Source organism: Cetorhinus maximus, chromosome 3, assembly GCF_964194155.1.
Source record: "Cetorhinus maximus chromosome 3, sCetMax3.hap1.1, whole genome shotgun sequence".
NCBI lineage: Eukaryota > Metazoa > Chordata > Chondrichthyes > Lamniformes > Cetorhinidae > Cetorhinus > Cetorhinus maximus.
This window is the reverse complement of record NC_135881.1, coordinates 60,294,118-60,319,952: the sequence shown is the minus strand read 5'-3', so window position 1 is coordinate 60,319,952 and position 25,835 is coordinate 60,294,118. Positions and strand designations below refer to the sequence as shown.

General features: G+C 45.0%; 1 protein-coding gene across 1 annotated transcript in view; it reads left to right on the top strand.

Moving 5' to 3' along the window:
- Positions 1–25,835, top strand: part of itga8 (integrin, alpha 8) — a 277,429-nt gene that overhangs the window by 212,681 nt on the left and 38,913 nt on the right. Inside the window, exons 25-26 of the mRNA XM_078538452.1 lie at positions 580–738; positions 19,899–20,024. Of these exons, the coding sequence (XP_078394578.1) occupies positions 580–738; positions 19,899–20,024 (285 nt within the window). The remainder of the gene's footprint in view (positions 1–579; positions 739–19,898; positions 20,025–25,835) is intronic.

The window sequence follows — 25,835 nt, the reverse complement described above, 5'->3', positions numbered from 1 at the left end:
GATATTGGAAAGTTCAAGCTACTTATAGACGTGACCAGCAACATTGTACCTAAGAGCATGTCTAAGGAGAAACCCTAAATTTGTAACATTGGGAAGATAGTCACTCCAAGCTGTTCATTGCATCTCCTGGTGGTTGAATATACAGTGGCATAAACAGGTATGGGAGCATTTTGTCTACACAGTTAGAGGTGACATATGGTGCAGGAAGAGGTGGAGGTAATAAATACATTTTGAAAATATATTAATTATGAATGGTATTGGTGTGTGCCACATATAATGTTTGATCAAGGATCAATGAAAAATATCAGTGACGTTCATTGAATAACAACCAATTTATACCATCTGATGGATTAATTGTATATTTTAACTTTCAGTGGGAAGTTGGATTTCCTGTTAAGCCTGTATTAATTTGGAAATCTTTTACCATTACACTTTTATAAGCTTTTTGGGATGACAATACTTCACTGCTCTGTAAAAAGCAATTATGTTGGCTGTCTGTAGTATATGTTATTGACATCCTGCTATCAGTTATTAAGAGGAAGGCCTGTAATATTATCTATTTTTAAAACATTTGTTCAGCTACACAACGGTGGACCGAGTACAATCAGTACTGCAGTCATGGAAGTGCATTGGCCTAGTCATTACCGCGATGAATATCTGCTGTACATCTTGCAGCTAAAGACAAACGGGCCTTTACGCTGCCACACGAATGCTACAATTAATCCGCTACAGCTCGAGGTAGGTATCACTTTACTAGTTTCTATAAGTGACTGTTATAAAAATATTTGATTCGAATCTGTGGAATAAAACCTGAGGTGAAATAAAACACTCAGTAGTCTGAATTTTCACTCAGATGGAGAGGCTCTCCGCCATAGTGAAAATGATGCTGGAGGCCTGAATCCGTAAGTCCCGCCACCAATCCCAGCCCCAACCATTTTTGCAGGGAGTGGTGGGGGAGCAGGGGTTTGCAATGCTTGGTCCATAGAGGCAAATGCACATGCTAAAGTGCAGCTGCCTTCAATCAGATCTGATTTTCAGTAGTGGAATGTCCAAAACATGACTTGTGCACTTCAAGCCTAGCAGAAGAAGGTTTAAACTTACCAGAGTTATTTTGAAAGGTAGGGTACCCTTCTGGAGAGCTAGGGTAACTTTTTGGAGAGGTCCATGGATACCTTTGGGAGAGGTTAGGTGCCCTTTGGGAGAGGTGAAGTGTCCTTTGCGATTGTTAAAATTAGACATGAATATGTGTAAAAAATGCATAAACTCATTGGACTGTCAAGCTCATTGAAACTGTCAAATGGAGCTGTCAATCTATCAAGGAAGTTAAATCTCCTGCCCTTTAAATATTTTTTAAAAACTGTCTGGAGTGTTAAAAGAAAACAGTGCTTGTTATTTCAGTCTGTCTGTTGACGTGAGCTTGAGGGTCATCATTATAAGATTAGTGCTGCATGACATGAAGGGTGTAAGGGCAAAGGGTGGAGTTTATGGATTGGCTTGAGTTTTCACTAGGTTGGCATAGGGGCTACAAAGGGCCATTGGGGTCAGTACAGGGGCATAGGTTGGCATGGAGGGCATGAGGAGCCATGGGGGTGGGTGGGTGGCATGAGGTAGCATGGATTGACATGAATGGGGAGTTCATGAGGGGGTGTGAGGGTTGAGGGCTGTTTTTTGTTTTATTCTTTTTTTTCACAGTGCCAGATCACTGAGGTGGGCCTTTTAGCCCCAGCCCACTTCTGCAACCGGCAGCCCCTGTCCTGCATCTGAACTGTTTCCGGGGCAGGCGGACAGAACTCCTATTTCACCCTGCGCACCCGCTCCGGAACGAAAATCTGATCGTCCAGGGCACTTTTTCCCTGGTCAGATTTGTGAAAATTGGACTCTGGGCTCCCAATCTGGGAGCAAAAATTCAGGCCAGTGTCTTCTCCAGTAAATAGGTCAAATGAATTAGAAGCAATGATTACTTATGGGATTCAAATATTGGAAAAATGGCAACTGTAACAAATGCAAAAGATGAACAAGATTTTTTTTTAATATATTAATAAGCGCTCACTTGCCTTGACAGATTAAAGAGAATTGTTTTTCCATCTGTACCAGCAGGAGTGCATAGTGTACAGACTATACTGGACTGAGAGACTTAGATTATATGGTCATTTGTATAGTCCATGCAGCAGATTTATACTCGTAGTAAGTTTAACAGGATATAAATCATGTTAAATTGATTAGACACTGTTCATAATACATTTTGCATACTTATCATATAACATGGTAGAATGCAGCAATAATATATTGGTTCATTGATGAAGATATTTTTCAGACTTGAGTCATGATAAAAGACTAAAGGCACCAGGTGGCTTTTTGCCCAACTTTAATTGTGTTGTTATTATTACTATCTACACTGTCATTAATTTATTTTTAATTCTCATAGTCATAACATACAGGTTTGGTAATTTCCTGCGTTTCCTCTTTAAAAATGTAAACAGATTGATAGTACTGACAATGGATGACTGTCTTCAAATTAATTAATAATCTGTTAGCGTTTTAATGAATTAAAGCATAAGCATTGCTAGGAAATAAAAATGAACTATAAGGCGTTCATCTGCTTAACCACACAAGCAATGATATTTAACTATTTTTCTTAAGATAACATGGTTACAAAGTGACTATTTCCTGAAGTTTAGGTCCATTTTTGTCTCCACCGCCTGGTTATTAAGAATCTCCTGAGGAAGAGTGCAGAGAGGGGACTCGGACAAGGTGGATTGCGTGTCCATATTGATATTCCTTTCTGAGTCTTTCCCAGATGATGTTTATATCAATGACAACAACTTGAATTTATAGGGCAGAATTTTTAGCTTGGCAGGTGGGCATTTGCCCAACCCGCTCAAACGTTAAATAAAGCGTGTTGATGTTGGCCGAGCGTGCCAACGTCAACGCGCACTCTCGCGATTTTTCACTAGGCGGGCATGCGATGAAGAAGGAGGCGCACCCGCCATTAATTAAATAGCCAGTTAAGGCCATCGCATAGGCAAAACAGGCAGGCGGGCAGGCCACAATTTGCAAAAACTCATCCATGGATGGGATAAGAGGGGTCAGAGGCCTTGTCAATGCGATTAGTGAGGAGTGCAGGATATCACTTGCTGCGGGTTGCTTCTGTGAACAGGACAGCTTCATTTTGCTTCAGAGCTGCATTCAGAGATTTTAGAGGCTTTAGTTCAGGACTCAACTGTTGTTTTCCAAACCACTGGAGGATTCACTCCATGAGGGGCCTTCCAGGCATCAAACAACCTTCCATTACCCTGGTGATAGGAATTGCGGTCTCTGCTGGAGGTACCTCCTCTGAGGAGGAAGAGAGGGCCAGAAGGGGCCAGGTGTCCCTATTCAACCTCCAGGGGAGTGACCTGTGGGAGGAGTGGCGCAGGCACAAGGGGCGCAGCGCCAACAGGAAGTCCAAGGCGGAAGAGGCAGCAGAAGATGCCAATATCCTGCTGCCAGTGTTTACCGGTGGCGATGCAGCTACCTCAATATGTCTGAGGTGCAGTGCTGACGGAGACTCAAGGGAGACAGTGACTTCCATCTGTCAGAGGATTGGCCCTGAGATCAACTCCAACTGTGTAGGTGGACACCCCATCCCCATGGCACTGAAGGTCACAGTATCCCTCAACTTCTATGCCTCCGGCTCTTTCCAGGGGTCAGTGGGGGACCTTTGTGGAGTGTCCCAATCAGCTGCCCATAGTTGTGTCAAACTGGTGACAGACACTGTTCAGGCGCGCATTGACTTTCTTTCATTACTGTACGGAGGAGGCCACCCAGACAGAGCGAGCCAGAGGCTGGGTTGCTGGGTCCCCCCGCGTCCAGGGTGCAATAGGCTGCACACATGTGGCCATCAAGGTGCCAGTGGGTGAGCCTGGTGCCTTCGTCAACAGGAAGGGCTTCCACTCCATGAATGTGCAGACAGTGTGTGATCACAGGATGCTGATTACACAAGTCTGTGCAAGGTACCCAGGCAGCTCCCACGACAAGTACATCCTGAGACACTCCCAGGTGCCGAGGCTCTTCAGTTCTCCAGCCCGGCAGGATGGATGGCTGCTGGGTGACAAGGGCTATCCCCTCAGAAGGTGGCTCATGACGCAGAGATGTGCCTAAGGTGCTTTACGTTTTTGCTTACGGGTGCTACATCTAGGTGCTCCCCTCTTGCTGACACTGGAATTGGAGACAGCCTGCTCACTCTGCTGTCTTGTTGGCCTTGATGACCTTGGCCTGGGGAGCCTGTGCTGGCCCCACCTGGGAGGGAGCGGCCAGTGCCACGGCTGGCATCTCCCAGTCACTGCAACCTCATCAGATGCCATGGTCACTGGCAGAGGGGCGGAGGAGCTGCTGCCCTCATCTGGAGCGCCCTGAGAGGAGCCCGCAGAGAAGAGAGGCAGCTCATGAGCCAACATCAGGTTGCTCTGGACCTCCCTGCTCACCAGTGATGGACGAGCACCTAGCTGGGATAGTTGGGTGCCCAATCCATCTCCCACACTGACACTGACCAGCTGAAGTCATTGCCGGTGTGAGGGCTTGCAGGTCCAAGCGCATTCCCAGGAACCCCTGAATAATTCCCTGGAGAAGCCTCTCCATGAGAGTCCTCTCTCCATGGAGGAGGCAGTGCGCTCGGCCATGAGGGTCAATACAATCCTTATGCTCCACAGGGACTCCTCGACAACGGAGACCATGGCACGCATTCCCTCATGTATCTCCACCAGATCCTCCCGCACACCCTGCTGGACTTCCAGCATCTGCTGCCTCATGGATGACTCCAAAGGCACGTCATCAGCCATGGACTGAGCATGTTCCTGGTCCCCAGCAGTCCTCCGACTGCCAATGCCCTGGGGACTCACTTCCTCCACCTGCACCTCAAGCAAGTGTGAAGTGCCCTCACCAATGTGCACGATAGACTACACGCTCTTAACTGTTCTGCAAAGTGATCCATGCCAACATGATACTCACCCTTCCCAATCGCAGGAGATTGTTGAAGCGCTTCCGGCACTGGACCCATGTGCGCCTCACTACATTGTGGCTGCTGACCCTGGATGCCATCTCCTCCTAGGCCTTTGTGGTAGCTGGGGCGGGGGGTGCCTCCTCCTTCTCCTCCTCCTCCCCCCGTCCCTGGGGAAAAGGGTTTCTGTCCTCAATGCCACCTCCTCCAGGAGGGCTGTGAGGCACTCATCGGAAAAACACAGAGCTGACTGCCCCGCCGGCGTGCCTTCCCGTCTGCCGTGTCCACCCGCTAGTTTCCATTCACAACACTTCCATGTCCTTTGGTGGCAGCCTTCCAGGAGCTGCCGAGGCCACATTTGAATCAACCACCGGGTCGCCATTGGACCTGGTGGACGTCATGCCCCCGCCCGCCCCTTCGCACTCATTCCCAGGCTATGTATCACGCAGGGCGGGCCTTAATTGACCTACCCGCATAAAATCACAGGGCGCTGCTTCCCGACCGTCCCCGCCGACCCCACACACCAAGGATAAAATTCTGCCCATAGTGTCTTTAACATGCCAAGGTGCCACCTTGGCACCGAGCCACATAAGGAGATATTAAGGCAGAAGTGGTAGGTTTTAAAGAGTGACTAAAGGTGGAAAGCGAGGTAGAGAGTTGGAGAGGTTTAGAGAGGGAACGTCAGAGTTTGGTATCCAGGCAGTTGAAGGCATGGCTGCCAATGATAAAGCTTTTAAAATTGGGGATGCGCACAAGGTCAGAATTAAAGGAGTGCAGATATCTCAGTGTTATGTGATAGCAAAGTATCACTGAAACTGAAAGGAAGAATCTACAAGACAATTATGATACCAGCATTGTTATATAGTGCAGAAACTTGGGCAATATCAATATACAACTAACCATATAGTCTAAGTTTCTCAGTCCAGTATAGAGAGGAACAATGACTGGATACTAATGAGATGCAGATGTTGAGATGGATATGTGGAGTAACAAGAAAAGACATTATCAAGAACCAGCACATCAGGAGGTCAGTGAAAATTGTGGAGCATTAAAGAAAGTATCCAGGAAGAGATTGAAATGGTATGGTCATCTGTTGCGGAGAGAGAGAGGACATGTGGTGAGACGAGCAATAGAGTTGGGACGGCTAGGAAGAAAGAGAAGAGGAAGCCCTAAGACAAGATTGAAAGATGCGGTGGAGAGATATTTAAGCACAGTGGGATTGGAAGAGGGATGGGTGGCTGACAGGGGGAGATTAAGACGGGTGATTGTGGCAACTCCAAGTAAAATAGGAGAAGCCAACATAAGCAGAAGAAGATAGCTCAGAGGGGTGGGGGGCTGGAGAAGTCAAGAAAGACAGGGAGAGTTAAGGCCATGGAGTGATTTGAAGGCAGGGATGAGAATTTTAAAAGTATGGCTATGCTTAAACTGAGCCAATGTTGGTCACCAAAAAGAGGGGTATTGGGTGAATGGAACGTGGTGTGATTTAGGACTTGGACAACAGAGTTTTAGATGACCTCGGTGTATCTCAGTGGAACTGACCTCAATAGAATGTGAGAGGCACACCAGGAATGTGTTGAATGGTAGAGCCTAGAGGTAACAAAAGTATGGATGAGGGGTTCACCAACATATGAGCTGAGGCGGGGGTGGAGTCAGGCAACAATACGAAGGTGGAAACAGGCGATCTTAGGGATAGCACAGATATGTGGTTGGAAACTTACTTGGGTTTAAATGTGACACCAAGGTTGAGAAGGCTGGTTGCCAGGGAGAGGGGTGGAGCCAGTTGAAAATTTCCCTCTAATTATTTTATAAGAGTGTATAGATAATTTGTTGAAGTGCATGGCCCTTTAAATGTTGTTTTGCATGGCCGTACATGTGTGGTAATTTAAAGGGACCAACTTGTCATGGCCGGCTCAGCATAAAGGGGGCTTTGGTCGGTGGTTAAGGAGCAGAGTTTGTGGCATGGTCAATGGCTTTGGTCTTCCTGATATATAATTGGAGGAAATTTCTGATCATGCAGTGCAGGGTGCCAGACAAACAGTCTGACAACTTAGAGAGAGAGTGAATCGGTCAAGAGAAGTGGTGGCGAGAAGGAACTGGACAGCATTGGTGCTCACATGGGGCAGAATTTTCTGGTCTCACCAGTGGCGGACATCATGGTGGGAAAACCAGAAATTTCACAGTGCAGCCAAAAGTCAGTTTCCCGCTGGCATAAAAACCGTTTGAAATTTTCCGCTCCAGACTTTCATGGCGGGTGGTGTTGCCCGCTGCACTATGTCGGGAAATGCATTGGCATGTATTTGAACCTCATGAACACTCATTAGAAACCCAGCTTGCTGGAATCACGCCCCCACTCGTGATCAAATGGCCACACTGGCGGCTAGTTAAACCCAATGTGATTTCCAACTGCATATAAGTGACATGCACATTTTTATTTTAGTTACAGTGCCCCACCAGGAGCTGTCAGCCCCTCTGATTTATTGATTTTTACTTTAACTTATTGATTTTGTTTCTCAAAAAAGTATGTGACATGCACTTGGCGAACTGCACTTCACTCACGACCTCAAGGTTTCTGTGCGCAGCGCTCGCCTACCTTTCACTGAACTGTGGTCACCGCTGCTCAGACTCCATGCCAAGGCTGCTCAGGCAGGACCATCAGGAAGGCAGGTTTGTGGGGGGAGTGGGGGGGGGTTGGTTGGAAGGCAAAAGCTTGATTGGGGGGGCGGGTGGGCGTGTGTAGCAATGGAGCCCAACGCAAAGGGTGCAGAGAGATACATGACTGGGGGTTGATGACTGGGGAAGAGAGCACAGAGGCACGTGAGTGGGTGGCCGGGAAATTAGTTGGGGCCAAAGATTATAGATAGTCCGGGCAATAGCATAAGAAGTAGTCAGGGCCAGAAAGCATAGTCAGCCCTGGGGATTTGCGCCACAATTTTGAGGGCTGTGCTTGGGACACCTATCCTGGTCCAAGGACGAGGAGGGCCTGTCAGTCCTCTATCAATCGTGCCCAGCATGATGAACTGGGTGTGGTCATTCCCTCACACATGTCAGTCCTGTGGACTGGTGGCTTGATACTGGGCAGCAGATGGCACAGTCACAATCAGGAGAGGCATCTGCAGCCTGTAGATGGGCAGCAGGAAATGTAGAGGTGGGCACTCAACGGTCTCTCGGAGGTTCTCGGTAAGTCAGAGTGCAATGGACCTGAAGATGGCTCAGGTCTACATGGGGCATCGGCACATCAACATCGAACAGTTCAACGGGGAGGACTAGGATGTCAACCAAAATCACGAGAGGATCAAGGATTAGAGGGGGTGGAAGGAGGGTGATAGGAGGGAGGGAAACCTGTACATGCTGCTCATCCAGCACGATAGGAGGGACTTCAACAGTCATGGGGGTGCTGGAAGCTGCTCTCATAATAATACCTGAGCACCACCATTTTTCAAGCTGCTCCAATGACACAGTTGAAAAACAAGGGATGAAACAAAATCGCCAGGAGGGCACTTAGGACTTGTGGGAGGAGTCGACTACTGCACTTTTGAGCTGACTAAAGGGGCACCCTACCATTTTCCGCTTTACCAAATGGAGAGGAAGGCACAGTTGAGAAATGTTAGTCAAGTGCCAATTAAGGGATCATGGCACTTTAACTCATGTTGCGCATCCTTGGGAGAGCCTATTCCCAATGGGGACCATTTTAGGATTGGCTTCCAAAGATCCTTTGCCCCTCTCTTCGGAAATGATGAAGGTCAGAAGGAACCAACTGTAAAGGGGCAACAGCCAAAATGCGTATACAAACATACAAATTAGGAGGAGTAGGCCACTCAGTTCCTCAAGCTTGCTCCAGTATTCATTAAGATCATAGCTGATCTGATTTTAACCTCTACTCCTCATTCCCACCTAACCCCAGTGACCTGTCACCACCTTGCTTCTCAAGAATCTACCTACCTCTGCCTTAAAAATATTCAAAGACCCTGCTTCCACTGCCTTTTGAGGAAGGGAGTTCCAAAGACTCCCTACCCACTGAGAGAAAAAAATTCTCCTCATCTCTGACTTAAACAGAGGACCCCTTATTTTTAAAGTACTCCCCCTGCAGAGTACTCTACATGACCTGGTACTCCATAGGGAGGATGACTTGGCAGAATGAGAAATGGAGGAGTTGTATGTGTCCTCCAATGAGAAGGACATTGAGAGGGCTGAGTTCAATGAGGGCGAGGAAGCTGAGGCTGCAGAGGAAGAGGCCATAGCATGGGCCAGATGAGGCAGCCGTGCATGTGAGATGCTTATAGCCACCAGGTTGCAGGAGGATGATGACAGTTAACTCATACGAAGCTCTTTCACTGTGCCCTCCATGCTGTGTCCACCCTCGTTGCGATCCTCATCATCTCAATGCAGCACATTAATATCTGAATGAGTAGTTACACTCTCACGTAACAATGTCCTCATCTTTGGAAGGCAGGGCAACCTCTGGAGCATGTGGCCTTTCTATCATGGGATAATAACTCCAACAGTGTGTTTTATGAGCAGAGTAGACATGGTGCAGCCTCTTCAAGCATCTCAACAACATTCCACTGCATACGGCAGCCTTCAAGAAGCAGGAGCAGCATTGCAATCTTCAGTGCACTCATGGCAGTATGCCTGCAGTCTGGCAAGGCACCTCAAAGAGGAGAATCATCACTCAGTGGTTCTTGGCTTCATGTCTGAGGTTGATTCTGAATCTGCATTGCGGTATCTCTGCACAGTCAATCAGGCAAGCAAGATAAGCATTCATCATACTGAGTCCACAGCACGAGATCGATCACCAGTTCGCAGTCACCTGTAACTCTCAGTCATGGATGAGACTTCAGCTCACCTTTCAGTGGACTGAAGGCTTCAGCAGCATTATAATCTGACCTCTGTCAAGCACTCATGACCATTCCTCAGTTTGGAGTCTTCCACGTTCCGGTACAGCCTAGCCTTGGCCCCTGTGGGCCCAAAAATGTAGACACTCTATTTAGGCATTAAGTACTCGAATCTTTGATAACAAAAAGCACACATCAGATATATTGGAGCTTCGCTCTGATCCCATTTGAGGCCTCCGCATTTTCATTCCACCATTCTGAGATGTCCACAGGGAGACCAGGCACACCGATACCATTGCAACGAGCACATAACCATGTCGACTGACCATCTGACAACTGGCAGAGATTTAATGTCAAGAGACGCTAGTTAGACCTTCTGGCCCAGCAGAGAATCATCCCATGTCCAAGTCCGTCACCTGTGGCCTTTACAAACCTCCGATCTTGCATAGTCCCAGCCCTCTAGCAGGAATCACAAGGCTCAACATGTGTCAGCGAGGTCTGTAGCTCTGCATCATGCAGGTGGAAAAGTGGGGAATACTATTGGGATGATCTTTAGATGTACACATCGACATGAGATAACACTGCAGGCCACCAGGAGTGCATGAGAGTCCCAAGTTTTGGTGGATATGTACACCACTCAAGGCTGACGAACATTACATGGAGGCCGATGAAAGATGCGTTGACTGTGAATGACTGCTATGCACATCGCCATTCAATCCTCTGAGATCAACATTGACACTCTTCAGTGCAGAAGCAGTAGGATATTAAACCAGCCTGCAGCTTCCAAATTCATGAGGCAACAATATGAACCTCTGATGCAGGTCTCAGAGATGCATAGCCCAACCACCAAGTTCTTAGAGCAAGGGGCTTCACTCATATCGCCACTGCACAGAGAACGGTCAGGCACTATAATGAGATGGTGAGACACGCCATAGACTTAGGCACATGATGGGCCATCTGTGAGGGAGGTGGGGGGTCATCTGTTACACTTGACTGACCACGTAGCATATCAGATAGAAAAGACATACACCAGATGAGAAGTTGACAATAACAAATTCTAATTACTTATGTGTAACTTATATGCAGATTGTGTCACCTTTGTGCTCTTATTATTTCTTAATTTTTCTTACCCTACCGCTACGTTTTGGTGCACCCCCGACATCCACAGCAGAGTTGGAGGCAGCCTGCTGACCTCTACACCTTTTTGTCTGTGATGACCATGGTGGATGTCCTCTGGAGGGCCAAGGCCTGGAGGGCCCTGGCCTGCTTTAGGTCTCCTGCTGTGGGTCAGGTGCACTCTCCTCAGCCTGTGGAGCTGGAGCTGATGGGGTCACAGGCAGAGGGGATTGGGACCAGCTGGACCCTATCTGAGTCACCTGGGTGGACGCCCAGCTGCTGGTTCTCCTCCCTTTGGGTGCACAAGGACTCCTGCCTGACTCCTTGAGGAGAAGGGGCACCTGGAGTGCGGTCAAGGTGTTCCGTTACCCTCTCACCTAGCCACTGATGGATCCCACCTATGCCTAGAGCGTTAGAATGAAGGTCCTGGCACAGATCAGGTGCCATCTTATCAATGTTGACCTTGGTGCGCTGACATGTCAGTGCAACGACTTCAGTCTAAGTACAGATAGACTCCTCCATCCCCCATTCTAATCTAGTGGTGGCCTCTGACAACCCTGCCTAATGTTCCCATGTCCGCTGGAGTTTAGGAGAGTAAGAGGCAACTTGACTGAAATATATAAGATCCTGAGGGGACTTGACAGGGTGGAGGTGGACAGGACATTTCCTCTTGTGGGAGAATCTAGAACTAGGGGTCACTATTTAAAAATAAGGGGTCGCCCATTTAAAACAGGGATGAGGCAAAATTTTTTCTCTCAGAGGATCGTGAATCTTTGGAACTCTCTTCCTGAAAAGGTGGAAGCAGTGTCTCTGAATATTTTTAAGTCAGAGGTGGATGGATTCTTGGCAAGAGATTGATAGGTTATCGGGGTTAGGCAGGATGCAGATTTGAGGTTACTGTCAGATCAGCCATGATCTTATTAAATGGCAGAGCAGGCTCAAGGGGCCAAATGGCCTACTTCTGCTCCTTGTTCATATGCCTGTCTTTGCAGCTGCAACATCTCTGTAAGGGCCGAGGCCAAAGACTCATCATCTGACCCAGACTTGGCCGAAGCCTGGCCTCCAGCAGTCCTCCGAGTGCCAATGACCTTGGCTGTCACTGCCTCTGCCTGCTGTGCTGTCCTGACAAAATGGTGACTCCAAGCCTGCTCTAAAACATGGTCCCAGCAAGGTGTCTGTCTCTGCGCTGGTGGAAGGTGTGGGTGAACACTGTGGCGGGTCTGCATCTCGTCGATCCTCTGGATCCTCATCTGGCCTGGGGGCTGGGGCTGATGGGCTGGCAACCATTGGGCCTCCTCCTCTTCCTGTTCCTGCCTGTTAAAGAGAAGAGATAATGAGTCATTAGCTGCATAGTGACCAACATTACAAAGCACTCACAATTTCTGAGGAGCTGTTAATGGGTCCTCACTAGCTTGGGAGATACCGATCTCACCCTCAGAGCAGGCACTGACCAGCTCTGGCATCTGCAGATATTGTCAGTGACCTGTTCTCGTGCATCCCACCTCCTGTCCAGGGTTTCTCCCTGTTGTTTTGGATGATCTTCTCCTGAATAAAAAACATATGGACAGTCTGTGCGCAGGGCAGATGCCACAGCAGATATAAGCATGCCTGTCTTCTGTGTGTGCCAAGTCTCTGCAAGGGCTGAGAATGTGAGCTGTACCGGATATGACAAGAGATGAAGATGTTACAGTGTGTGTGATATAATCTGTGGTGTTATCCCTTGTGCTGGTAGTGTGTGAGATCTTTGTGGACTGTAACCCTATGAATGCCTGATAGGCTTGTGAGAGTGCGAGTTGAGAGTGAGGAGAAGGTGGACTTACCCGAGCAGAGTGGATGAGATCCTTCATCCTTTCCCTACACTGGATGGCAGTTCTCCTCTGCGGTGTATTAGCTCTGACTGCACTGGCGACCTGCCCCCAAGCCTTGGTGGTGGGTTTGGTGGACCTCCAGCTCCCATCACAGGGCAAAGATACCTGATCCTCCACTGCCTGGAGGAGTGCTGCCAGTGCAGTGCCGCTAAACTTGGGAGCAGCGTGCTTGATTCTCTTAGGACCATTCTGCTGGTTAGCACAATAAGTCCTGGGCTGCAGAGAGTGGTGTGTGTGTGAGTGCAGTTTAAATATAGCACCTGGAAATAGCCGATGAGATAATAGCGAGGCAGATGAATCCTAACCCGCCCCACCATGAGATACGACATGCTTCACATTCATGTATATATAATGAGCTGAACAGCAGACAATCTAGCACTGAAACCCTCCATGACAGCCAGCGCATTCCACGCCACCTTTCCCGCCTGCTACCGCACTTAGTCTCCGGAGCAGAAAATTCCATCCATGGATACTGACGTCATGCTTTCAGGTGATGCCACTCAGGGGCAGCTTATAGATGAGAAATAGGAGGCAGCAAGGATAGATCCATAGAGTGCTCCAGAGGTAACCTTACAGAGGAAGGAAGCTTTGCAGATGATTCTCTGGCTATGATGAGATGAATAAGAATGGAGGCAGATGAGCGTGGAGACAGCATGATGTCAGTCGAAAAGTGTTGGAGGACGAAGGTGTGATCAACTTGGTCAAAGGCTGCAGCCAGGTCGAGAAGAGAAAGGAGGGATGGTTTCCCTTTCTCACAGTCACATAGGATGTCAATTGTGACTTTGATAAGAGCTGTTTCTGTACTGTTGCAGGGTGGAAACCTGATTGGAAAGATTTAAACATGGAGTTCAGGAAAAGATGGGTATGACTCTGGGTTTAATATACAGGTTGCAAAATCCAAAATCCACCCCAATAAGTTTAGACAGTTAAATGTACGTATGGAATATAAATCTTCTTGTTTGCGATGCATAAGTGCAATGTTTTATGAAACATCCTGTATTGTGAATAATAAAGACAACACTTGCAGATAATAATGTCAAGGAAATTACAAAGATAAGTTCACGTTCAGTTAAAGGGCTGATAATACTATAGGGACATACCATAAAAATGAAATGAAACACTGATTGGTTCAAACAACTGCAAATTACAACAAGCTAGATACAGTTGAGGAAATTTATTGAGGTCATTTGTCGAGAAAAGTCCCAGAGTAATTCCATTCACTATACCCTCTTCCCCCAGCCTTTACCCCAGCCAGCCCTCCAAACATGCGATCATAGCATCCAACGATAAAAGATTCCAAGATTTTTGCCAACAGAATTAGAGGTTGATTCCATGAATTAGTTGCTCTATGGTGTAAAGAACAACATCCTGATATCAGTCCTAAATTTGCCTTATACTGGTCTGAGCCCTCATCCTCTTGTCCTTCTTTCACATTAATTTGAAGCAGTATTTAGGATTTACCTTCTCAACTAACAATTTATGTGCCAAATCACTTCTCTTTTACCTTGTTTCATGGCTGAACTGCACCACGGTAGCTGTTGGAAGAGTAGTGGGTTCCCTGTTTTTATGTAAATAGGATTTCCTCTGCTTTTCTAATTCACTGTGATGCAGTGGAAGAAAGTCCAAGAAAATTCAGGATCCAACTTTCCCCAATGTTTCCAGATCTCTGACTTGAGGAATTAGCCTTGTGGATGGTCGGTGACTTGCCTCCAGGGCTCTCTGGTGTTGTGCTGACAAAAACTAGACCCAGTACACAAACTGTGATCTGACTAGAGTATTATACAGTCTAAGAGTAGCTTGCCCTGACTTGCACTGTTTTACCTATACAATTCAGCATTCAATTTGATTTGTCGATTTCTGCTATATAGTGATTGGACTTGTTGAGCATGGATCTACTACACCTCAAAACTTCTTTCAGCTTCTTCCAGATCTATTTCCTCACTATTCACATAGTATATGTGTTTCCCATTTTTGATTCTACATATGATACTTTCCATTGATCTGCATTAAACTTAGTCTACCATTATTCTTCCCATTTTGCCTGGTTCATTTCGTGAATCCTCAGAGATGTCGCCTTAGATTGAATTGACCCTCCAGATCAAAATTTGAAATATTGAAGATAAAATACCTATTTGGTGCATCCGAAACTTACCCCTGCACCACCGCACCGCCCCCCCCCCCCACCCCACTACACCCCACCCACCTCAAATAGCCTCTGTAGCAAATGCCCATTGCTTTCTGTCCTTCTGACAATTTCTTTTCTACTTGTAAGTTTTATCCTGACGCCATACCAATTTAAATTTAAATAACCTTTTCTTTAAATTTCTTGTAAATACTCACATTGAGCAAGGGCCCTCTGGGCTGCTTTCCATACCACATAGTGGCCTGGTTCAAAGCAGTATTGGCAGGAGGTTGGGAATAAGTTATTCATGTGTTTTCTTATTAGGTATAAAAATAGGATGTGGAGAATAAGTGACAGCGTCATTCTCTCCATGCTTTTCCTATTCTTTGTTAAGAAACACATGGCCTCTGTTTTCTGTTTCCCCACAGCAATGCATGTTAGATCATGAGCCTTGCATTTTGGGGCATCACTGGCTCAAACCCACAGTTACTCTATAACATTGTAAGTCAGTATTCTGATGTCCAGTACTGCTACAAACTATATTTACTTTCCTCGAGTTGGTCTCTTAATTCCTCCTTCAAAATTCCTGGATTGCGTATCCAGCCCCAACCAACACAGCAGGCAGTTAACATAGTGTAAAATCTTTGCTAAGTGAGAAAATGTAAATGTAAACCAGTCTGGGAGCAGCAACCAGAAGGCAATGTCTACTTCCAATCACCCCAGGGGTATTCTCGTGCTGCAGACCTATTGGTCTATAGGTTCTAGAGGCAGACCTTGCTCCACCTTTCAACAGGCCATCAAGTGATTGCGAGGAAAATGAGCTGGGAGATGGAGAGAATGTTCCCTCCCAACTCATCTAAAAGTGAACTTCCATGACATAAGAACATAAGAGATGGAAACAGGAGTAGGCCATTAGGCCCTTCACACCTGCTCCGCCATTCAATAGAATGATGGCTGATCTTTTACCTCAACTCCATCTTCCCACATCATCCCCATATCCTTTGGTTCCCTTAGTATCCAAAAATCTATCAGCCTTTCTTGAATATACTCAATAGCTGAATATTCACAGCCGTCTGGGATAGAGAACTCCAAAAATCCACAAACCTTTTGAGTGACTCCTTAGTTCAAGAGTCCCCAATCAGGGGAAACATCCTCCCAGCATTTACCCTGTGAAGCCCTTAAAAATTTTACATGTTTCAATAAGATATTGGGTGGTTGCTGCTTGTTCTGCAATGAAGCTGCAACTTTGACAATCGAAAATTGCATCATGGCTGGATCCAAAATCTATTAATGGAGTTGGCACCGCTTTCACGCTTAGAAGGATGGAATCCAATCTCTGTGCAAATCCCTGTGCCAAGTTGGTGCTGGACTCCTCCATGCTTCTTGACCATGTTGCTGTCTGGCAACCCTGCCAACACACCAAGCATTTCATTCTGCATCACTATCAGTGTTATTCTGTAGGCTGCCCCATCCAAGTGCTCATCTGAGTCCTCTGCAGCAGGCCCTTATGCAACTGTGCTGAGTTAGCACTTATGCTATCCATGCCCCCTACAGCCTACCCATGTTGTATGTCTCACCATTTGCAGACCCTGCTTTTAATCTATCCTCTAAGAAATGGGCAGTGTCAGTAACTGAGCTGGTGTCTGCCAGTGTGAAAGCCAGTGATGGTGTTGTGTCTACATCATCACTGTCCTCTTGCTGTTCCTCCACTGCCTGGCCAGATTGCACCTCTTGGTACCTGAAAGTAAAAAGGCACACAAGTATGGTTGTGATGCTGGGAGGTGAAGGGAGGCTGGGGGAGGGGGAAGATGCATATACCATCTGCAACTTATAAATCAGAAGAGAATGTGGGATGAGGGGGAAATGGAATGTAAGAGGGAGGACTAGGTTTGTCATCTTCAGTGGTTCCCCATCCGTCCCTGAACGTGGCCTCAGCAATGCGCACCCTCATAATGTCTCCTTCATGAGGGTTAGACCATGCTGGTGCATCTTTCCCCCTCCAGTTAGTGCCTGCCATCTCCTGTTATGTGCCACCTTGTCCTGCAAAAGAGAACACAGTGTGTCAGTGAGTGCCGTGCATTCCATTGGCTAATGGTGCTGTCATGGTCGAATAGCTGCCAGTGTGTGCAAGCTGAGAGATATGGGTGTGAAGCCTATAGCAATGCTAAGTGAGTGAGGGTGTGATGAGGCTGTGAATGTTAAATATGAGTCATGATTGATGGAGATTGCTGTTAGGTGAGATTGGGCAGTGTCTGAGGCTACTTGTTCAGTTGATGGAATGTGGCATTAGAAGATAACTCACTGACCTTGACCACTCGTGTGAGGTCATTGAACTTCCTACGGCACTGCATCCAGGTTCTCTGGACTCAACTCCTGCCATTGGTCTCCATGGCACGCTGCACCTACTGCCTTTTCAGCATGTGTCTGGGGGCCTTTCTGGCCTCCTGCACATACAGGACATCTACTTTCCACCTCCTTCACCATGACCTCCAGTGTAGCATCTGAGAACCATGGAGCTCACTCTCTCCCATGTTGTGCTCTTATTCAATGTTTCTCAGATCAAAATCACTTCCTGCATGACTGCTTGTACCTGCTGCAGGCACAATGCACCTCCCCTTCAAGAGATGCAGGCTCGCTTTGAGCAGTATATGCTAGCATTAAGTGGTGCAAGGAAGTTACCATTTTGGGGCCCCTGCTGTTGTGTGCAGACAATGAACAGCATGGCTAGTACTGGTTGCATGTAGCAATCATTCTAATGAGCAGGCAACATTAAGTTGGCAATTAAACTGCCTGCCTGCTGCCTGAACAGAGGACTCAGCTAATTGCACATTGCAATCCTTTCATCTGTTTACAGAGGCTGTCCAATTTAGCCCCTTTGCATTCAGTTCTCGGCATAGATGCTACCTGACCTGTTGAGTATTTCCAGTATTTTCTTGTTTTTATAATCTATATTCATCCATTTTTGTGTAGGTTTGCATGTATTTCCTTTGTTTTTTGAGCCTTTTCAGTCCAAGACCGCAATGAAAATACAGTGTAACCTCTCCAGAACGTTCAGTCATCACTGAAGAATCTGAAACATTTGCAATCAATTAAAATTATTTCTGCAACATCATTAGTAAATACAAGCAGCTTTTGGACATTTAGTCATTACATTCTGGAGCACGCTTAGTCAGAAAATATTTAACTGGTTAAATGCTGAAAGACCATTTTAGCATTCAGGATTTTAATCTTAAGTCTTTTCTATAATCACAAAAATGAACTGAAAACTTTGGGCACTGTGTGTTATAAAAAAAGAGAATTGTCATAGATGTTTGTGCCTTAAATAGGACCTCTGATTGAATGATGAAACAATGTATCTCCTCTTGAACCAAACAATTCCATGCTGGTGGAATTTGAATTCAATTAAAAATCTGGAATTAAAAGTCTAATGATGACCATAAAACCACTGTCAATTGTTGTAAAAACACATCTGGTTCACTAATGTCCCTTAGGGAAGGAAATCTGTTATGCTTACCTTACAATGCCCTCTGCACAAGGGCAGTTAGGGACGAGCAATAAATGCTGGCCTAGCCATTGATGCCTACATCTCATGAGTAAATTTTAAAAAATGAGTTGAGACCCTCTGAAGCCTCCAACTCTTTCTTGGAGGGTTCCAGATGCAGGGGAATTGCCCATCAGAAGTTGAAACTTCCCAGGCAATTCCTGCAGAGCTCTTGTGTTGGAACTTCTGAGGTACAACCATCCAGAGACCAGAAGATCTTTTCAAATAATGGATATAAAGTATTGATACTAAACTTCCCTTTCCATTATATTTCAAGTGAGAACCAAGTGAGGGAATGATTGAATGTCATATGAACATTGGATGTGACCCTAACAGAAAAGTAAATCAATGGGCCAGAATTTGTTGTAGCAGAGCATCTAATAGCATCTGCTGTTAGTTAGACTTGCCCCCGCACCCTTCTGCTCACAACATTTTTGCTGACAAAATTGCTGAAAGTGGGAGCTGAAATTAGTGCAGTAGGGGAAACAAGGCAACTGGAACGTGAGTGAACAAGGCAAGCAACAGGTCACCCACCTCCTTAACCAATGAGGTTTAAGAATTGCAAAATAACTAGTGGAAGGACTGAGAAAGAGGGTGAAGGAAATGGGGTTAATTCAATGTCAAATCACATACAGAAAGAGAAAGAAAAGATTGGATTTAGAGCAAGAGCCAGAAAGGGAAAGTTAAGGAAAGCTTTGTTAAATTTGACATTTCCATAACTCCTCAAAATTTCAAAATATGAAGGAATGATAGCCTGCACTTATAATAATTAATTTTCTGTTCCAGAGATGTTAATTAGCAGTTATTAACACTTGTCATGCTATTAAAAGGGTACTTACATTTGTAATGACAAGGCTAACATTCTGTGGCAAGTTTAATGGGCAATTCGTGAGGAAATAGAGCAATTTCCTAAAATAAATGGGGAGGCCAAAGGGATGTCATTTTTGCAAAGCTAACAGCAAAGGGCAGCAACTTGGGCAGCTACTTATGAATATTCACATTAAACCATGTGTCCACCCCTCACTGTATCATTTATCCATAAATAATGTCAGGCACAGTTAGCCTTGATTTACTTTGTCAGCAAATTCTGACCCAATATGGAGATGTGAGGAAGTAATTTTTTATATGAAACCTTCTCAAAAAGTCATAATCTTTTAGTGTTGCTTTTTCTGACAGAAATGTAAAAGCGTTACATAGTATTATGCATTAACTTATTAAGGAGAGTAATGGATAGCATCAAGCTGGGCTGTAAGTTGCTGTGCTTTCATGCTGCTGGATGCGATTAACTTGTGTGACAGTTTCAATTGACTGATTCAATTTACAGGAAGAATATGCCGTTAAATCTAAAGACACTGCATATGAAAGAGGTCATGTTTCATGATTTCATGGTTTCAGTGGTCATCAGTCAGACTATTCTCATGGTGTATAATCTTTCTGGTTGTAGACTGTCGACCCGTCAGCTGTTGGAGAGCATTTCAGCTTGCGGGACCCTTCCACGACCACACATCACATCACGAGACGAGAAGTGAGGTTACCACAGCCTCTAAAATATGATCATACAAAAATACTGGTAAGCAAGGGACTATGCTGATGGTGAAAATTATTTGTCTTTATTGATCCTTTTAGAACGTGAATTATTCCTGTAACTATTGTGCACTTCCAACTTAGTGCCAGTGTTGCAATTTCCCACCTGTCTAATAAAATTGTTTTCAATTTGTTTTGTGTACTATACTGTGTTCAAAAGATTACAGCCAAGTTTTTTTTTAAATTTTGACAGAATTCTGGCACATCTTCAGTGTGTCACAATTTTTGTCTATCTCAAGTTGCACTTTTGTCCTTACCAGTTTTCCTGCTTCTGGGTTATTAGCATGGTTATGGTGGGCCCACCCTAGACTCTGCCATGGATCTACATGGATGTTGCACAGAGGGTGTCTACAGAGGATAACCATGGCAGGCTTCAGCAGTTTTGTCAGTAATCAATACATTGCCAGAATATACACTGAATAGCTTTTCAAAAGTAAGTATGAAAATCATTTGGACATCCTACTGGCATCTGATCCTCCTCACCTGATGTTTCTTCTATTCACCACCCTAGCAATCCAATATGCCCTGGTGCAAGGACAAGAAATTCTGTCCCTCCGTTTGTTCTATTGACACTATTTTTAAAAAATGTAACAATAAATAGCTCTTAAGATATATGCCTTAAGACAAATAATCTTTAGAACACAGCACAGGACAGTAAGCAAAGTAAAATAAACTTTAGTGGATTGCTGACATCTGACAAAACATTGTTAGATCCATCTAACTGTTAACAAAATACTTAATTCACTGATAAACTGTTAAACTACATAACTCCATGTAAGTAATGTTTGGCTAATATTTATTCTCCATTTTTTTTTTAAGTCACTGTGAATATTTTCTTTTGTACAGCTAAATGTTTGACTTTTGTGGAACCCCTTCCCCAAGCTTCAAAGGTTTTTCAAACCAAGCTACTGAGGAAGAAAAGTCTCTGTTTGCCCAATATGGACGGAACATTCTTTCCCAGTGGGAGAACACCACACTTAAATAAGTCTAGAAAGCTTTGGCACGCATCAGCAGAGTCAAGACATAAGGGCTTAGAAATTGGTTTGCACCAGCCCGCCCATGGGAACTGGAGGCAGAGAACCATCAGTGTGACTGAATGCAATATTAAGCCCACCTGATACTGGGCCTCAGTCTCCATTTACATGAAAGTAACAAGTTGCAGATACCTGCTGACTCCCTGACAGCTCACTGGAAAAGAGGATTTCAGCTTCAGGAGCAGGAGGTGCAGTCTTATACCTTCCAGTCCCACATTCAGTTTTTTTTAATACCTGCCTTGTAGGTGATGATATTCAACAACCCTTTTAAGAACTGGTGGCTATGCCACATGAAGGTCATGTTTTCCTGAATGCAGTGACCCCAGTGCTAGGTTGGCCACATTTAGAGCATCGTTTCAGATGCGGGCACAGGAAGTGTCTTTTTCAGCCTTTGCCAGTATGGCGGGTAGCTCAGTTATGGCACACAGTTAGCACATCATCCTGCTAGTCATTTTGAATGAGTCGGCAGCTGTTTTGTGTCTGTAAAACTGCCATAGCATCATTTAATTTTGAGACCAAGGAATAGTGCGTAAGAGAACTATTGGGGTTTAAATAGCTAAAAGCATGTGGCTTCCCAGCACGATGCACTGATAAGCTTCCTGCTGCAAGCCTCGCATCTTTAATGGGTGAATCACTCTATCTTCATTAGGCTGTTGACTTGTACTATTATGTGGAGCTGATTGTAAAGAATCCTAACACTCAGCGACAAGCACATCTCTCCATATTCTATTAGTGAATCAGTATGCCTGATCAATTAACATTAGGACTCTAGAGTACTACTGACTCCAGCATCGAATTAGCAAGTCAGCCAGGCTGTCATCTTGGAGCCACCTTAATCCTAAAGAGATTGGCAAATTTCTGCTTTCGTCATCTGCTAATTCTCACCACTATCTTTTTCAGGTTTTTAAATCCATTTACATATTCTAAGTCAATGGAATGAAGGTATACATATTGAAGTTCACATACCTCCTTGCAAAAAATTTGAATAATTGACTGTGTACACCCTTCATAGATGAGAAGATTCCCTCAACAAGGAGTAACACAAAAACAAAGTGAAATCATTGACAGAAAAACAAATTATAGGCTATACAAATGAAATCCAAAATTGATTCTGTGTTCTTTGGTATTTTTTTACCTGACATCAGTCAGCTCCTATCTACAGGAAATGGACATGTTTGTCCCATTTGTTGATCTAACTGGAGTTTGCAGTCGACTATGTGCTATTCTGTTGTGTACTCACGTTAGTTAGTAAGTTGAAAATGAAAGAAGAGAAAACAGGAAATTCCTCAAATACTGCAAATTATGTGTCCCACTCAATTTTCTGAAGGCAGTTTGAATGGAACTAATGGCACAGTGCTGCCAAAATGTGCAGTCCTATTTAAACATTGAGAACATATAAACATACAAAATAAGAGTGGAAGTAGGCCATTGGACCCCTCAAGCCTGCTCCGTCATTCAATAAGATCATGGCTGATCTGTTTGTGTTTCGAATTCCACATTCCCATCTACCCCGATAACCTTTGATTCCCTTGCCTAACAAGAATCTATCTACCTCTGCCTTAAAGATATTCGGTGACCCCGCCTCCACCACCTTCTGAGGCAGAGAGTTCCAAAGTTGCACTACCCTCTAAGAGAAATAAAACTCCTCATCTCTGTCTAAAAGGGCGACCCCTAATTTGAAAACAGTGCCCACTTGTCCTGGACTCACCTACAAGCGGAAATATCCTTTCCACGTCCGCCCCCTTGTTCTGAACTCAACTACAAGCGGAAATATCCTTTCCACATCCGCCCCCTTGTTCTGGACTCACTTACAAATGGAAACATTCTTTCCACACCCATGTTGCTGAAGCCATTCAGGATCTTTTGGGCAGGATTTTACGTGTCGGCAAGCAGGGGCGGGGCCCGCTCGCCAATGCGTAAAACGACGCGCGGTGACGTCGGGCGGAACTCCCGACATCACCGCACCCCATTTAAATTTTCAGGTAGGCGGGGGCGCAGCAAAATCAGCTGCCCACCCGCCGACCTGTCAATGGCCAATTGAGGCCATTGACAAAGTCAATTAAGTAATTAAAGGACCTGCCCATCCAACCTTAAGGTTGGCAGGCAGGCCAGGAGCCCTGGCGCAAATTAGAAAAAGCATGAAACCTCATCCATGGGTGAGATGAGGTTTCATGTAGGTTTTTAAAAATTTTAATAAAGCTTTTGTAAAAATTATGGACATGTCCGAACTCATGTCACAGTGTCACATGAGGGGACATGTTAGGGAAATTTTATTTTTCTACTTTTAGCTTTTTGACATTTAGAGCCGATCTCCCTGAGGCAGCACTTAGCCTCAGGGAGATGAGTGCGCTCTTTCGTGCGCATGCGTGAAAGAGCGCACTCTCGATTTTGGGATCCCACCCCGCCCCCCCCCCCGCCCTACCAGCCTGCACAGGGAGCGCCAAGGGCTTCTGTGCGGACATGACACTGGGCGGGCCTTAATTGGCCCGCCCACGTAAAATGGCGCCTCACTTCCAGTAGGGGACGCTGATTGGAAGTGCGCCTGTGCACGCCCGCCCTTCAACTTCACCCCCAACGGGGGGAAAATCCTGCCCTTTATACTTCAAACAAGTCACCTCTCACTCTTATAAACTTCAGTGGAAACAAGCCCAGTCTGCCCAACCTTTCCTCATAAGACAAACCGCTCATTCCAGGTATCAATCTGGTAAACCTCCTCTGAACCGGCTCCAACACATTTGCATCCTTCCTTAAATGAGAAGACCAAAACTGCAGACAGTATTTGATATGTAGTCTCACTAATGCCCTGTACAACTGAAGCATAACATCCTTACTTTCGTGTTCAATTCCTCTCATAGTAAATGATAGCATTCCATTAGCCTTCTTAATTAAAAATAGCCCCCTCCTCAAATCTGAGGTCTTCAATTGAGGTTCTGTGCTTGGACCTAAAATAAAACAGGCACACTGGAGTACTTTTAACTTATTTGTGTGTTTTTATGGTTGAAGGTACATTTCACTAATTGTGATGGTTTGGAGAATTGCTTGGGAACATTGAGCTATTCATGATAGCTCCACTGCAAATCCACCTTTCCTGGTGTGACCTTGCCTTATTTTTGTCTGACCTGGCCTTTTTGTAATTTGCTTGTAAGGCATTGTAAATGGTACAAAGTGTAATCAGCTTGATGGATGTTCAATGAATAATTTAGTTATTTCTGGAAATTAGCTTCCTTGATAACCTTTTAAGTGCCAAATATCCTGTGAACATTGCAGAATATACATAATATATTTGTGATATAATTTCCTTAAAGTGATCTTTGAAATTTTAATATTGACCATAAAAAGGTGCTTAAAATAATAGGTCTTTATAAAGCTGCACTCTTAAGTAAATGAAGTGTAGTAATTATTCTATAGACTTTAAAAGATTAATAGTATGAGGACTGAGATTAATTTTCATTTGCTGGAGTTTCAAGAGGTATTGTGTATATTTTATATATATTTGATTCTTAATACCTTTAGAAATTTCCCTTAAAAATATAAGTTAATTCCATTGTAGCTACTGGCAAACTAAGTGGCAATGGCGTTCTGCTAGTAGGTCATAGTTGTTAGTATATTTAGTCAATGGAATTTTAAAATTAACCTAATTTTCAGTTTAATAATTTAGTTCAGAAGTAGGGTCAGTAAAGGCACCAAATTACTTTGAATCTTAATATGATACAACAATAAGAATGAATTGCAAAGCTTCATTTGCGAATGTAGTTGATTTTCTAAATGTATTTTGGAGGTGTAGAGTGCTATTTTTCAAATGAGTAAGGACCGAGCCTGGAGTCCAGGGATCGCTATCGGGTTCGGAGTCTGGGATCACTACTAGCCCAGGGATCCTGAGATGAGTACCAACTGTTAGCAGGTGAGGCTCCGGGAAGGCCGCAAGCCCAGCTCCAGTCACAGTTACAGTCGGGAGAGCACCCAGAGCGGCTGCAGGCAGCCAGCCCAAGCAGAAAGGGAACAGAAAGATCCTATCTGACCAGGAGAGGCCAGGAATCGATCGTTGTCCCATTAGGAAGCCTGGGTATCTGTCTCTGCCCCTTCAGCAAACACTAGGGATAAGTCACCTCCCACCCGGACATGACAAAAGATCCTTCCCCACATGTTTTCTTATAAGAAAGTTATTTTTGTTTAGCGAATTTCATTTCGCGCACCATTTTTCAGGAACACATTAGGCTAAATGAGGGATAGCTGTAATTCGAAAAAATGCCTTAATTTTAAGAAAATGGACTTATATTGTCAATGTTTATACTTTCGTTTAAAGATAATCATAGGATGTGGTGGGGTGAATACACAGGAATTATATGAGGCATCAAGCTGGAACCTGCCCGCTGACTTCATTAGAGAACTTGCATGATGCTTGTCACAGTCTGCTGTCACTTATTGGCTTGCAACTGATGCTAGCATGTATGTAACACCTTATCATCTTAAAAAATATTTTCCGTTTGCTGCACGTGAATGACTTTTAAAGTACTATTTCGTAAGCACTTGGATATGAAAGCTTTAGGAATCAGTCCTGTTAGACAGTCATTGAACTTGTCTCATTAATGTATAATCAATATCTGTGGTTGAAAAATATTTGTGTTCAGCAATGTCATTACGTGCACTCACGTAGCAGTTCACCACATCAAACAGCAGAATGGCGTACTGTAAAACAAGTTGGAGTGGGGGGTGGGGGGGGGGTGACAGTCACCACAAGAATGTTTACAGGCCTTGTTTATTTT